The sequence below is a fragment of the Fulmarus glacialis genome, unplaced genomic scaffold (genome assembly GCF_000690835.1).
Source record: "Fulmarus glacialis isolate BGI_N327 unplaced genomic scaffold, ASM69083v1 scaffold31451, whole genome shotgun sequence".
Classification (NCBI taxonomy): domain Eukaryota; kingdom Metazoa; phylum Chordata; class Aves; order Procellariiformes; family Procellariidae; genus Fulmarus; species Fulmarus glacialis.
In genome coordinates, this window is record NW_009192816.1 from 69,689 (window position 1) to 85,892 (window position 16,204).

General features: G+C 36.1%; 1 protein-coding gene across 1 annotated transcript in view; it reads right to left on the minus strand.

Moving 5' to 3' along the window:
• The window catches only part of BRIP1 (BRCA1 interacting protein C-terminal helicase 1), a 61,427-nt gene that overhangs the window by 18,298 nt on the left and 26,925 nt on the right, over positions 1-16,204 (minus strand). Inside the window, exons 14-15 of the mRNA XM_009587222.1 lie at positions 2,305-2,464; positions 1,429-1,550 (exon numbers count right to left, since the gene is read on the minus strand). Of these exons, the coding sequence (XP_009585517.1) occupies positions 1,429-1,550; positions 2,305-2,464 (282 nt within the window). The remainder of the gene's footprint in view (positions 1-1,428; positions 1,551-2,304; positions 2,465-16,204) is intronic.

Below are 16,204 nucleotides of genomic sequence, written 5' to 3' on the forward strand. Positions count from 1 at the left end.
CCACCAAGGCTGTAATCAGGCACACACTGTAGACAACAAAGAAGTCTTTGGTTGTTCACTTAAGCTCAGAACACATCTCAAACCAAAGCTGAGTCAGTTCGGCTTTCAAGTGCTAACCTATGATTTTCTTGTTTTATTTGGCATTACTAATAACCAGAATCCAGCTGTTCCTGGTATTTATTTATTCTGTGATACTTCATTTTGTTTCTTAGCTTCACAAAGTAGTCCCAAAAAGCTCTAAAAGGTACACATAAGATAAAGCAGTGACGGTGGCTATTATCACTGGGAAGAAGCGTGCCAGCAACTGGGTGACTACTTAAGTGCCATGCAAAGACCACTAAAAAATAAGTGGTCTTACAAACTAGTCAATAATAAATGTTCTTTTTCAGTAAGTAGAAAGTCTAGAAAAACATTTTTCCATATTCATTGGCTTTATTTTCCTTTATGAATGCCTGGCTTCATCTATGAGGTGCCTATTCTAACGGAACATCATCTATCCATAAGACAAGTCCTGTTGAAATCAAAAGGAAGGAAGTATTGATGTGGGTAATTACACAGCAGTGCAAGCAACAGGATGCTACTTTGGCCACCTGCTGAAAAATACAAATAATCTCAAATTTCTTTAATTGGAGGTACTTCAGAATACTATCTTTAGAAGGCACTTAGAAATTTTTGCCTAAAGTTAGATGAAGTTTTAATTATCAAAAAAGTAACGTCCTCAGTATCCTGGAAGAGGTTATGTTATGTCATAATTTCATACCTCAAAATTTCAAGCTAATAAAGCAGCATTAGCTTGGAAGAGGTTTACAATTCTACTCTCAGTTTAAGTGGGAAGTGTCATACACACGGTTACACTAAAGAAGGCAATAGGGATTAGAAAGGTGACATATTGCAGTCAATGATCTACATTATATTACTATTTTACACTATAACTATCTTTCCACCTATTTTCTGAAATAATCTTTCGATCAATCTGAATGCCTTATTTAAAATAGTATTTTCCTAGCATTTATCCTAGACCTTCACAACCAAACGCCCCACCACAGTAAGTCAGGAAGTAACTTCATTTCTATACAAATGACAAGTTTTGGTATATGAAAACAGGCAAGTGAAGACGGAAACATGTACTCTTGCTTGGCAGAGTATGAAGTTAATGAGCATTTTAACAATGTAATAGCCTTCACTAGCAATGTCAGAGAAAAATTTACAATACATTTAGCATGATACACATTTATTTAAAATGACATAAATGAGTCCACAAGATATTCTACACTGTTCCTCCTCTTACCTGTGTAGAAGGTAACTCAAAGAATTCAAATGAGATTGAGGGGAGTCCAAGGGTAAACATGTAGAAAAAATATTGGTGCGTGTTTGGTGTTTTAAATATGACATAAAAATAAATTACAACTCTTTCAATTGATATCCTACCTGAAGGTCTTTCACATTTGGAAACGGAATACCTATGGTTATAACTGCACGGGCATTCTCATCACAGAAATCCAAGCCTTCACTAACTTTTCCTCTGCATACAGCTATAAGGAGTGCTCCATCTTGAACAAGCCAGAGAGGAATATACAAATCATTCCCAGTGATAAACTGAGCATCAGAAGAAAGCTTCACTAACATCTTTTAAAAAGCTAAACATAATATAGCATAATGCACTGTGTTTCAGTCTGGAAAATGGGAGTGGATATAAACTACTTTGTTAGAGGGATGAGATTAACTCCACTTTGATCAATAATATTGTGATTTTTGAGTATCAACTAGCAAAATAATTTTGCACCATATAATACAGTGGTACTTAATTATGCAAGAATGATACGTATCTACTACAAAATTTTAAATCTTAAATTTTGCACTCAAAAATCATGCTATTTATTTTTTCACATACTATCATTCTTTTTTCTCTATACAAATATTTAAGTATTTTGAGAAGAAATCCTACAGTGGCTGTAATATAAGACGGTAAATCACAGCTATGCAATGTACTATAAGTTTGACTCTTTGAGAAGCCACTCTGCGCCCTGCTGGGCATGTAATTGCACATCCTTACACAGCTCACTGCCTTTTGATTATCACTATTAGGATTAAGCATCATCCTGTACTTCCCTATATCCTTATGCAACAATACAAAATAGCAGTTAATTTTCTTCATTTATCAAAATAACTTATTAAGCTGAGGTTAATTTAACTGTTTATCTACACCTTATTCTAATTGTTAAGCACTTCAAGAATCCCCCCCCTTTTCTTTTTTTTAAACTTGAAGGGTCTGTATCAACTATTTCATACATCTGAAGAACGTACCTTTTTCTCCTTTACATTTAATTGCATCATAGTATATTTTCAGCAGTTCATCAAAGTCACTCTTTGCCCCTCCTTGAGGCTCTGCAATGACTGTCTTAACCAGCTCCAGGTTTCTCCATAAACCAGTGTGCATCCAGCGATCTTTTAATTTGTCCAAGAGCTGAAAACAAACAGAAAAATCCGGAAGAGTTGTAATGAAAGGTCAATCACTTGAACTGTTCAAATAAAGCACACAAAGACACTTATTTTATTATTCATTTTTTGTATTTATGAATACAAGTTTCCCTACCATACATTGTTCCACAGCTATGCAACACTTTGTAAACATGATGGCCACTAATTTTGCTAATTAGAAACAGTGCAGATTTTTGAGTTATCAAAGCAAAACACTCTAAATATATGAGAGTGGTCACTAAAGAGCATCTTCTGGTATTCCTCAAAGCAAGAGGAATGTCATTCAAAGAAAAATGGAAATTACCTGTTTTTCTGATTACCAAGTAAGAGATCCACAAGCAACACTGGAAGCAAATTCTAAATAAATTCAAAACAAGCCTTTATATCTTAAATTTCCACAATATTTCAATATTTTAAAATTTACATAGATAAGTTGGGGGAGGAGGTATTGATGTAGGATTTATTAACAGCCGCTTCTGCTTCTTGAAGGGCCTGTCAGCTTTGTTATATCTACTAGATTCTGAACTGTGCACATTTTACTCCAAATCAGTACATGTTCAAATCTTGCAAGCAAATAAGCTTGTTCCACCTTTAGTGTGAATGTAACGAACATATATATTGCATTACAAAAAGCAAAGTCTAAAATTACCCCAGAAACTGAAGTCAGATGGGTGGGGGTCATTTTGCAGCTAGCAGTCATCGCATACCCTTTTCTCATCAATTTCTACACTGAATTTTATCCAGACAGGGAGCAAAAAAAATCACTCCTTCACCTGACATGTTTGTCCGATGGTGCACAGCACCGCCCTCAAGACAAGAGCAAGGCAACCAACACATTTTAGAATGAACTGAGTAGATCTGATTCAATGGACAAAAGTAAGTACTTTATTTCACTCCTTTTGCTGTTCAGTGATCATTAGTGTCTCACTAACTATTGTGCGGTAGCATTACTGAGCTTCATATGTACAGAGATTTTAAATTCATAGATTCTATAATAAGGGTTATGCTCTTAATTTGTCTGTACTTCCCTCAGCTCCACTCACTGAAGACTTTCTCAGCATCTTGCCTCAGGCTATATAAACTGCTCCATCGGGAACCTGCACTTGCCCCAGTTCATTGCTCAAAAAGCCCCAGCATCCCTTAACTCCAACCCACTTGCCTTTCTGAAGCGCTCCAGCCAAGATCTCAGGATCTTGAATGGTTAGATTGTTACAAAATTAATCTGTCCCATGTTCAAATATACAGCTTAAGTGTTATTGTGAAGCAGAACTAATGGTAACTAATTGTTGTCACGTTTGAGTTTACAGGGAGAACACTTGCAAATTTATACGAAACTACTTACAAGAACCCTTGCGTATTCCATGTTCTTAGTATTAAAGATCTGAACTTATTCGCTGACATTAAGTATTTAGATTGGTTCCTTTTGAGGTACATGTGGTTCAGAGGGGACGAATACTATGTTATTCTTGAATTTTCACTAGCTTTGTTCAAGCCTCTATTCAGGGAATTACATTTGCTTACTACTGACATGACACCATTCTCAAGCAAGCACAGAAAGACTAAGTGATGAATAGTAGGAACAGTTTCCTACACATACAGATGTTACTGTAGAATAAATCATGTCTTCTAAATGTGTCTGTCCTACTGTTTGTCCCCTTCGCTAGCAGCTCTGTCATTTCCTGGCAGCATCCTGTCTGTAATCTCTTTTTATATAAAAGGTCGTAATACTATGACCGAGCAATGACTGTCCATCTTGCCATCCACAGCCTGCCACTATGCCTTCAGTTCTTGGATATGATATGGAGATAATTCTGGTAAAGAAAAGAATCAAACAAATTATGCCTCTGAGTACATCCATTTGGGATCTGTTAGAGCTGCCAGTGACTGTAATATTATTAGCTTTCCAGATTTCGTTCTTCCTTCTGTGAAACTAATGTCTGCCTGGGCATTCACTTAGCAATCTATGCTAAATTCACTTCTAGCACTGCCTGCTGTTTACCATGCATGACAAAAGGAGGCCGGTAAGATAATAGAGACTGGATATATTTGGGTATAACTGAATTTGACATTTACATACATAAAACTATCCATGCTTTGACTTCTAAGGGTCACTTGGCCCTGACTTTTTCCTCCTCCTATCATCTCAGCTACTGAAATCAACTGGTATTTTTCACAAACACACCCTTATGAAGTGTTCTTAGCAGAAAAATTGTTTCTTAATTTAAGAGAATGCAAGTCTGTTGAAAGGACGAAAGTCTCAGAAAGGGCAATTACTTAATCCCTCAATTCCACTGTATTTTTCTCATATTTGAAAGAAGTATAACTTATATTCATAGTTGGAAAGATGGCAGTAGAAAACCTTCCTCCAAATTCTTAAGAAAACATCTTTTCTCTTTTGTGGGTTACCCAGCCCCTCCAGGTAAGTATCAGGTAAGACCATAATAGGTTCAGGTTTCTTGTTTAATTGACAGCAACCATCACAATAGAAAATCTACAATTTTTTATGAAAATGTGTGAATTATTCATTAAAATCTTTGGCAAGAAAGGAACAATTCATTTAATTCACACAAAGGCTGTTACCTCTTCCATTTAATGGAGTTTGCTGGATATGGAAACTTTCCTGAACACAGGAAAGTATGCACAAACACACACAATACCCATGCTATAGACAGACACTAAAACGATGAGAATTATGGACATGACTGAAAACAAATGAATAAAATATAGAACACACACATGCCTCATAAGACCTAGGAATCAAGTGCAGGTTTCTCATAAAAAATTATTTCACTTTGGGTTGAAAAAGTGCAAATGGGAGCAAGATATAATGCCAGGAATCACAGGAAGCAACCATTAATGCCCACAGTCAGTCACTTTTTCTACCCAAGGGAATAATAGTTTCTGCAGTGGAAGGCAGTCTGTGTATATTTTATTAAATCCCCTAAAAATGGATTCTCAAATGGTTTATTAACAAATGGTCTTCCTCCAGGAGAGCAGAAAATCTTTTTAGAAAGAACCTGTCATCTTCCCATGCACTGAAGGATGTTTACTTTGATAGCTTTTTCCTTTTTTTCCTTTCTGCAATTTAAAGACACCTGTAAGCTATGATCCAGAGAAACTATGAGCTCAGTATTTAGATTTACCATTCGTCCTTGTCAGCATCCCCCTTTTCAGGCAGCTTTTGAAGCACTCTTGAAGTTTGGGAATGGGGGAAACTGTTTTCTCAACACCTCTTGCCATTACGTTGCACTCATAGGTTAAATCCTCTCAATCCGGTGTCCACGAAAGAAAAGCTTTGCCCCTTTCCATTTGCTGCTTCGTTTTATACAGTGCCAAAAGTTGCATTAGGGGTTTCCCATGTCATGAAGCAAGACCAAAGATTTGTTTAATGTATTTTACCCTAAGGCAAGTTCATTGTAATTTCTAGCATCTTAACAAAGGTGAAAAGTTAACTTGCAGCAACCAAGTTGCTGGGGATGCACTTTTTCTGCAGTATTCATTACTTCCCGACAGTGATTTTTGAAGTAACTATTACTTGAGATGAGGGAGGGTCTAACAGAAAACACTCTAACATAATGAGTTACTTATTCTGTTTACAGTTCCCTAGCTCTTGTCCTGCTACAAGCACCTGCTACTAAATTTCTTTACATAGAATATTCCTTAAATATTTTAGCATCGATACACATAATGAATGGATCGCACCTTGCCAGCAGAGTAAAAAGGCATCACAGAAATAATCCCTCAATCAAAAAGTGCTTGGGGAAGCAATGGAACACTTAAAAACATGAAAGGAAGTTCAAGAGCAGTACAGGACAAAAAGGATAATGACCTAAGCAGCACCTGACAGCAGAGTAAAATAACTCTGGCTTTATTGCCTGGTTTAACAACTACTAACTATTTAATAATAACTATCAGTTACAATTGCATTGTATATTCTTGTGCACCTTTAAAACTATATGATGTCTTATTACCCAGACATTTATATAATGATGACTGAACAAAAGGTATTTCAAAGTGCACAAAATTTACACAAATATCTTGTAACCCTCTTAAAAGTCTGCCATTATACACTAAAAAACCCACTTCTCCAAACTTCGGTATTTTTTCATCTTGTTTCTATGTAATATTTTTTTTAACTATATGAAGTTCCACTTTTCATTGTTATTCAGACATGAAGGGTAGCTGGGGGGAGAAAGGAAACAGCCATTAGGTTTTTCTTAATAAAAATCACAGTATTGGCACCTCTGTTAGTGCAAAAAGTCAGAGATTCCCAAGGGACTAACATTGATCTAAAAGCCTTTTCCTATGCAGAGCTCTTCATGTGTTTGCTACCAGAATTTTCTTTTTGAATAAGCACTGCTTCAAATCAAAGTGTGTCTCCAGTGGGCTGGAAACGTGTTTGAAGGGTCAAATAGAAGTTCTACATGCAGTCAGCACAAAACTTCAGAAATGGAAAACAGACATCTATAGCCAACCCAGAGGCTGAGCAACAGGACTTACTCCACTAGACTCTGTTTTGGTGGAACTAAGAGGGCTATGCCACACTTGGGACTAAAAGGGCAGTCACTTGCAGAAAACAGGGTTATCATCCAATCCACCAACCTGTAAGAGCGACACACAGACATACAATGCTGCCATAATGATGTACTCTTACATCATCTTTTACGTATCAGCCCATTAGAGCACATTCTACATACAGACACCAAAATTCTACATTTACATGAAATGGAGTGAGGAAGAGGCGGTGTCAGTTTTAGAAGCAGCTAAAACCTCGTAATACAAACATTTTCCCTTTAATTTCAAGGCTATGTTACATGGTAGTGTGTTTTGTTTTTTTAAGATGTAATATAGACATATGCATCTTAAGATCATTTCCAGCTATGGTTTGTAAAACCTGAAGTGCCTCGAGAAACACCAAATGGAAAAGACTGGCCTGGGCCATTCCCTGCTGAATACCTACAACTGATTATAGAAAGTATTTCCAAAGGGAATCTAGACTAACCTAGAACACTACAGACATGTAGATTAGGGACTTCAAACATGGAATAAAGGGATCCCCCAAAGCTCTAGCAGATGGAGAAGAATATAGTTTTACATCTACAAAACTGAAATACATCATGTTATTTTCCTAGTACACAGACTAGGGAAATTACGGATTATCTCATTAAACAGTTTCTTTTCCTATGTAACTTTGGAACTGTCTTACAGATTTATTCTCTTTTAACTTTGCAATACCAAAAACATTTTAAGAAGCTGCAGATGTACCCGCATCCAGCTGCGCCTCTCTCCACATACAGGATGAACAACTGTTTCAGCAACCATAATCGGATTCAGAGAGAGACAAGAGAACCTGTCGAATTGAATTGTGCTCTTCTAGTCCTTTCACAATCTTACATTGTGAAAAAGGCTATAAATTCCCCATGTACGCAGAATAAACCACAAAGTAAGGAAAATGTATCCAAAGGTGATTCTAACTGCCTAGAAATCTAGCTAGAATGAGGGAACAAAACTAAAACCTACTCATTTAAATAAAACAATAAAACTTTTTCCAACACATGGTGGTCTAATTTTAAAACTAGTGCTTCTTCGACTCTCATCTGAGTCAATCTTATGAAAATGAAACAGGTATCCCTGCATATTTCAAACATACACTAATAAGGTCTTATACCTTTCCAAAGTATGCAACACTTAATGTCTTACCAGCATTTCAGTAACAATTTCAATAACACATCATAAAAGAGAACAAATACATCATAAAATAGACCATGGGAGGTGCAAATCTGCAATTGGTGGATATTGTAAGTGATTCAGTAACCAAAAAAAGCTAAATAACTTAGAGACAGTACTCCAAACATCTAACAATAAAACCTAATAGTATTAAATAACTTTTGCTCTTAGCAAAATTTTTTAATTATAAGTTTTTCATCTATCATTAAGAACATGCATGAACCAAAATCTTTTAAAAACATACTAGTTAAGGCAGACCTCCCCAGCAGTGTGCCTAACATTTTAAATAGCTTTTCTTTAAATTTTATGCTAGATGTAAATATAACTTATCTTCTTCAGTAACAGAAGACATCAAGTTCTGTATCTTTCCTCTCCTCTTCTTCCACTGGTCTCAAAGTCTGTTTTACTTCAAGACATTGAGTAACTCAGTCCTTCAGTGAGTGCTTTTATCTTATCTAAGCAACAGGAGGCGGCAGTGGAGTGGAGGAGGCAGAGGAGTGCAGATACCAAATTTATACATTGAGTTTTATCAAAAGTTTTTGCTTCAATGCAGTGCTTGTATCTTGACAGAAATATAACAGGTGTCAAAACCAGACAAATGAAAGGCTTTTTTTCCCTCTGCATCTACTGAAAACCCTTATATTCAGAGAGAATGTCAAGAAGAAATGCAGTTTTCTTGTCTTACTACAAAATGCTTCCCACCATTTGGACTGTCTGCAAAAAAAAAAAGTACAGGTTGCTTTATATATCACAGGACAACTCAACCTGCATCTGCATCAGCTGCCTCCTCTCTTCCTTTCAATAAAAATCAAAAAAATCTATATGCTCTGACAGATCCTTCTACAAATTTAAGCTATCAGGATGAAGGACATCATATTTTCCACTAAAGTAATCCTCTGATGATCTCAAGGCACAGATGTTTTTATAATGTATCTAATTCCATAGGTATTGCATTACCTTTAATAAGCTTCCACGATGATGCAGTTTGCTGAGTCAGCTAGTTAGCTACAGCTGTAACTTTTTGTTCAAACCACTCTCCCACTGGTCTCAAAGATCTAGTCTGTTCAGCATGATGGTTAATTACCTGTTTGAATGTTCTACTTCTATTATGAAAGAATGAAACTGTCTCTATATTAGTGATAATCCCAAAATATATTCAGTCATTAAAGAAATGCATTTAGTACGTCACTTAAACACTTAGTGGCCTTAAATTCATGTTATTTCAAAGTAACCGTGAATAACGTATCTGGCCAGACTCCACCCTCTTTTTCCACATCACTTACATACTGTTATTACAGGCTCATATTAAACGAACTTCTTGAAGAACTAAGATGTTTTGAAAAAGTACAGAATTAGCAAAAGTTCTTCAACAGTTCTCTGAACTAAAACGGTTGCCAAGCCGCTGTACCAAATGACCTGGAATCCTATAAGTAACTGACTGCCAGGACTATTGGAACTCTTCAATTTGGGGGAAACAACAGTTAATAAAGCCAATGTGGTGGCATGGAATCAGTAATTAATTCCATTTCCATCTTTAGTTTAAAAAACAAACAAACAAACAAACAAAAAAACCCAGCAAAAAAAAGTCCTTTGAGGTTAAAAGTGAACACAGAGGAAACAGCAGAAGAAAGAAAGTAAACAGAATAATTAAATGGGAATAAAAGATTGAAGGGACAAGAGATAACTGCCTGGAAGGATTCAGGTGAAAGGAAAAAGCTGAGTTTCCTTCCAAAAACAGGAGGGAAAATATTTGGGCCAACTAACCAATAAAATCTAATGTCCATTATCCAAATCTTTAAAATAAATTTGGAAATAGCACTCTAGAACTATTAAAAATAGTACTGTAAAAAAGACAATGACCCTTAATAAGAATAAAATGTCACATGTATGAAAAAAACCAATGAAACGTATTACATGCTTTCAAAAGGACTGAAAGAGTATGCACCTTTTAGCCACAAGTAATTTACCAAATTGGCAGAGCTAATTTACATTTCATATTTTTTCCTTCTTAATCAACCTGTATGCTTTTTCAACTGTGATTTTATTCTTAATCACATTCCTCACCAAAAAAAGAAAAAAAACCCTCAATTTTGCTTGACACCCAGACATTTGCACTGCACTAGGCTGGGACTATACCAGCCAAGAATAACTTAGTCCATTGAATTATTTAAGCAGTTGTTCGCACTCAATTAGATTTTCATGAAAGGTTAAGCAATAGACTAGTTCACAGAAACCTCTTCATGTTTATGGGAGGTATCTAACATAATACAAGGAGGTATTTAAAATTCGTTCTTTTGAATGATTAAGATGATACAAAATACTAACATATCTATTCACAAAGAAAAGTATTTTAAGCTTCAAATTCCATTTTCTCCATTTCTAATTATAACACATTTCATTTAAAGAGAACATGAAAATATCTGTGCCCAAAATACTTCATTTGTGAAGTAAAATCTACTTTCAAAATAGAATGTTAATTTCCCACTGTTAATGGGAAACTGGAAAAAAATACCAAATGCCCATATAAATACATATGCACAGGTAATATTTTCTTTATGTGCCAAAAATAAACTGCTTTAATGCAGCATTTTAATGGAAACAAGCCACAGAAAGATGCTATTCTTATCAAGGAAAGGCTACGCCTCCTTTCTACTGCACATTTCCCCAACTATTTATTATCATTGTGGGGCTACCACTAGCACTGCAGAGAAGTGTTCTTTTGAACCAGATTTGGTTTACAGAGTACTAACTCCAGATCAATTTCTGTCCGATTTCCTTTCCCAAAGTGTTACAGAACCTCTGTAATGAAATGCTCCATAATTGCAAAACAGAAAATAAAATTTAAAAAAAATTAAACATTTTTTCTGCCGTCAGGAAAAAGAAAGCGTTCCACTGTAAAACCAATAATTAAAGAATACAGGGAACAGAATATGTTCAGACTTTGATTTCTTTGTTTTAAGGAACATGAACACTAGGCAACACAGAGAGGAATTTTAATGCGGAAAGACCTTAGAAAAATCCTGAAATAAAAGTAGACACTGTGAAGGAATGAGACCAGAATGTATGCTCATCTAAGTACAACTCCCAGAGGAAAACACACATTCCTCACTTTTTTCAGAATCTCTCCTTTTCACCTGATGAGGAAGATTTTCTAATGTGTATTTAATTGCTAACCCTTACCATCTGTGACAGCAAAAATCAAATCGAGTGCATAAAATAAGAGTGCATATATTTAAAGCAAAAGTAGTTAAAAGGAAAGTGATTTTAAAAACTTAAGCTTGCACAGATAGTCATGATTCCAAAATTAAAACAAAATTGCTGAAGTTGATCAATGCTCAGCAGGTTATTATCCTCTATAAGAAAAGTTACTTTTAACTGGAAAGCCTTCAACAGTCCAGAGGTGGAATCCAGGAAGCTGCAAAGGCACCTCGTCCCAAGTCACACATTTATTCTGAAGTTTTACATTTCTTCCAGAGTTATGAAGAAAGATCATACAGCCTTTAAATTTTCCTAACATGGTCTATGTCATGGAGTCTTTCCTCAACACATCTCCCAGGAGAAAGTTGCCCTCAACTGGAAATCTGTATCACTACTACATGTGCTATTTCAAGAGATTTTTCACTTAGATCTCTCTTATCATTTCTTCGCAACAGAAAATCAGCTTGAAGAATAAAACTTTAAAACAATATAAGTGTCTGATTTTCAAGAACTTGCGTGGAAAAAGTCTCATTTTATGTTTAGAAGTGCTGTACTTATTTTCTCATGGAAAATTTTAAACAAACATGAAAAACCCAAACATTTAGGACCAAGACTCATGTGTTGAGATACCTACATGTGCTAGGAAATGCGGGGTAAAAGTAAAATCTGTGCTAGCCCACACAGGCTTGGCAGACACAGGGCCGGGGGGGGGAAAGGAAAAAAAAAAGATAAAAGCTACCGTGCAACTCAACTACATAATTAAACTAAACCCTGAACATGGTGAAAAACTCTGTATTATGAACAAGATTCTGATCACCATGTGCACACTCCAGCACAATAAAAGGTGAATAATTCATAATCATTTTTGAAGAAAAAGTATGCATCACTCAACCTGGGGGAAACACAGGGGATTTCACTGGTATGGTTTTTCTTCAGGGACAATGACAAAGTGCCGCTCACCAGCAGGAAACTGAAGCACTGAACTGTGTTCCATGTGCCATAAATCAACACTGCAGCCTACAGAATGTCTCTCTGGTACCAACATACCATCAATTTTTCAATAACCTCCTTAAATAATGGAATATGTGAACGGCGACAACAGTAATGAAAAATTAAATGTTTTGCACGCCAAAGACTCTAGAATAACACAGTTAATATGTTGCTTCTACAGTTAAAGAAGCTTTTTAATAGAAAATCTTTTCCCAAAAAACCCAACATGTTTTACCACAAAACAATCTGGATAGCCTTTGAAGTATTCAGTCTTTGAGCTCCATTGCAGCTGTTTCTAAACAACCTGGTTCAAAACAGGGTTTCTTTGTGGTTTTAAAATTAACCAAGACAACAGCTTTCTGTGTTACAAGAACTGCTTGTACAATCACCTTAGGCTATCATTACACTTTCACGTTCCAGTGAGAGAGCAATCCTTCACGCAAAGAAAGCTCTCCAGAAAAATTTATTTTTTAAAAGGATTGTTTAGATCCTGGTCCAGAATCAAATACAAAATTATTAACTCTTCATGAACGAAGTCAGCATCCTACACTGCTGTCCTCCTCTTCGCCAGTCAAAAACCAAGCTCAGTCATTTTTGACCTCTTTTTTTCCAGAATAAAGAGGAAAAAAAAAGACAAGGTTGTCTTAGTGGCACATCAGCAGTGAAGCACTGTACCATCTGGGAAAATGAATTCAAACAGGCGTGCAGTGTAGTCCTAGGCATGAGGCCGACCAAGCCCACGAATGCTCACACAGTAAATGGGGGCAGGCAGATGCCTGTCATGGGGAACTGACTCCAAGAGTGGGAGAGTAACAGGCTTTAGCTCTTAGTCTTCTATTAACACTAAGAGAAATTATTTTTAAATTTCTAGAAGGCATTTTACACCTGTAGTTACTAAATAATTTTAAGAAAGATTAATATTCCCTTTACTTTCTCAGAAAGCTTAGGCATTTTTCCCTTGTTATACAGCAAATAAGTGCACAGAAAAGAACTAAGACAATTTCTCAGCAACAACCATGTATTTTATGCATGATGTTTAGCTCTGAATAGGTAATTACATAATGATAAACTATGATAACAGGGAAGGATATCAGCTCTGATTCTTGGAGACATCTAAAACCTCTCATTTGGGAAGTAGGACCACTAAACAGAAACATCAGTACAATTCCAGACCTAAGTCAAAGAATGAAGCAAACGTTAAAATACAGAAACGCAAAGTGATAAAGCTTTCTGCAATCACGACAACGCAAATGATGACCCTCACCAATGTCACCAGTATTAGAAACATGCACTTCAGTCAGCAGCCGTTAAGGAGGGAACAATAAGCAATTAATCTTACACAGTAAGAAGCTATTCCATGACTTTACTAAAAGAAAATTTTAAAGCAATCTGCCAAACTTAACTAAGTATATAACACTTCTATAACAAACAAGAGATAAGATAGGGTTCCATAGACAAAAGAGCATGAATAATAAGAACAAATCGGGAACGGTTATCCATCCCACAGAAAGAATCTGATGCTGGGGAGGAAAACCTGAAAGCAGGATCCTTAAACACAAAATTTACCATAAATCCAGGGACCTCACTGGAACTGCGCTAAGTTACGCTAACTAAGGAGCTGGTTTTCTGGTTTAGGGTGCTATTTGGATTTTTTTTTTTTTTAATTAAGCATCCTTCCTTCCCAAATGAAAAAGACTTATCTGACCTTATGTAACTTCGACCATCTTTTTTGCCAACAGTAAATGCTTGATATACCTTCACCATATATACTACACAGTTAAAAAAAAAAGTAAATGAAAAAAAAAAGCTAGTGTATTTCTTCAAAGTAGACAACTCTATCCCCTCTCCCTCCTTCCCTTCTCCCCAACAAAGAAAGTAGGAAGAAGGAGGAACAACAGACCTTTCAGAGTATCTGATTCTTAAGAAAGAATGTCTTATGTCATGATCAAAAATAGGAAGAAAAAGCTGAAAACAAAGTTTCAGACATAACACACTGCAATTTGGCTACTAACAAGCCAACTGGCTCATTTGTAAGCCATAAAACAGAAGTTATGTTTTGTGTAAGTTATTTGTTTCAAAACATTTTTGCAAAAAATAATCCATTAATGCACTGTGAACTGAATCAAAATCCAATAAATACTCTTTAGAATACACCATCTCACCAATTACATTTTATCGCAAAGAAGCTTGCTTACCCAATTAGCTACTAAGTCTAAGGCATCATGATTTTCTAAGACACGATTTCATAGGCTTCCTGACTTTCCAATGAAGCAGATTTTTTCTGAAGTTAAAATAGCTCGTGTTCCTTTCAATACATTTAATATTCAAATTCTTGTATATGCTGTTACATCGCTCTTACAGAACATGCTACCTAAATATATGCTTTCAAGTATATTTTATCTCATATATAGTGGTTTTCACACATGAAGAAGTCACATCTCTACCATATCAGGCAGTGAACCTCTAAGAAATGCCAAAGGGACCAGGAACTCTGCAGGTTGCAATGGTACAGAACAACAGTAATGTCAAAGTAACCCATGCAAGATACACCTTCTTCTTAAAAATAATGTTGCTTATGTATATTGTTCCTTATTAATAACTACTGTTTTCTATCCCGCTTTCCCTCCCCTTCATTAAAAGCTCTTGAGGAAAAAAACACGTTGACTGTAATTGTTATTTACTGTTTGGACCCTATCATTCGCAGAGTGCAAACTTCGTGACTGTGAAAACTCATTTTCAATGCAGTTACTACTTAAATGGTAGGAAAAATATGCAAGCAGAAAGTGTTAATTACGACAGAAATTGGAGCATGTGTTAACTAGATAAAACAATTCAGCTTGCAGCACTTTGACAAGTCAGAGCTCAGAAGTGAGAAACAATAATAGATTTTTAGTTTATTTTCCTGATGCTGTATGCTCAGGGCATTTAAACTAACAGCGTAATAAAATATTAAACTGCACAGCTCTCAGGGTGTGAAATTCACAAGCAAAACGCTCATCTACCAGTACGGCGCATAATTTTTTTAGACATAATACCCAATAATCTGCCACAGACTGTCGCTACGGATTCTACTTTATATGATGTGCAGATGCTATCAGAAAGTATATCTGCTCTATATAAAAAGCAAGTGCCACAGGGCACTTGAATAATTGCAGGTCCCTTGCTGGTCACCACAGCAGTTCAGTAGGCCACGGAAAGTATGTTTGTTCATTCTTTGCAGCCAGTAATTCAAAAAGATAAGGTGGGACCCAAATCACACCTAGAAACTTCCCCTGAGCCAACAGCACTGAACTGCTACAACACTCCATCACAACAGCCGTTGTGTACGCAAGTGGCCGAGTGTAAAATGTCCGATTGCAGTAAGCAGTACATACGAACGGCTCCGCCATTCCCACAGTTTCTGCACGTTTCCACAGAACGAGAAGTCAGAACAGTTCATTCCTTTCATATCACTTCACCCAAATTTCCATTCACCCAGAATATTCACCTGAGTAATTCTCCAGTTTACTTGGTCAATATGTGGTGAAGGCAGACTCAGTTAACAATGCTGCAATTTCATACTAACAACTTCATAACATAAATCATATTTCATAAAAAGATCAGAATTTCCAAATTAGTATCTTTATAGATTCTCATATTAAGGTCAATCACCGAAAAACGTGTTTAAAAAAGAAACACAGTAATGTTTCATCTCTGAGACTGAGCTCTAGCAGCTCCCTTCCTTAAGTATGCAATATCATCTCTTCCCTTGAGCTATCTCTGACACTTCTCTGACCTCCTGACAAGCCAACTCAGTTCACAAGGCCAGCAG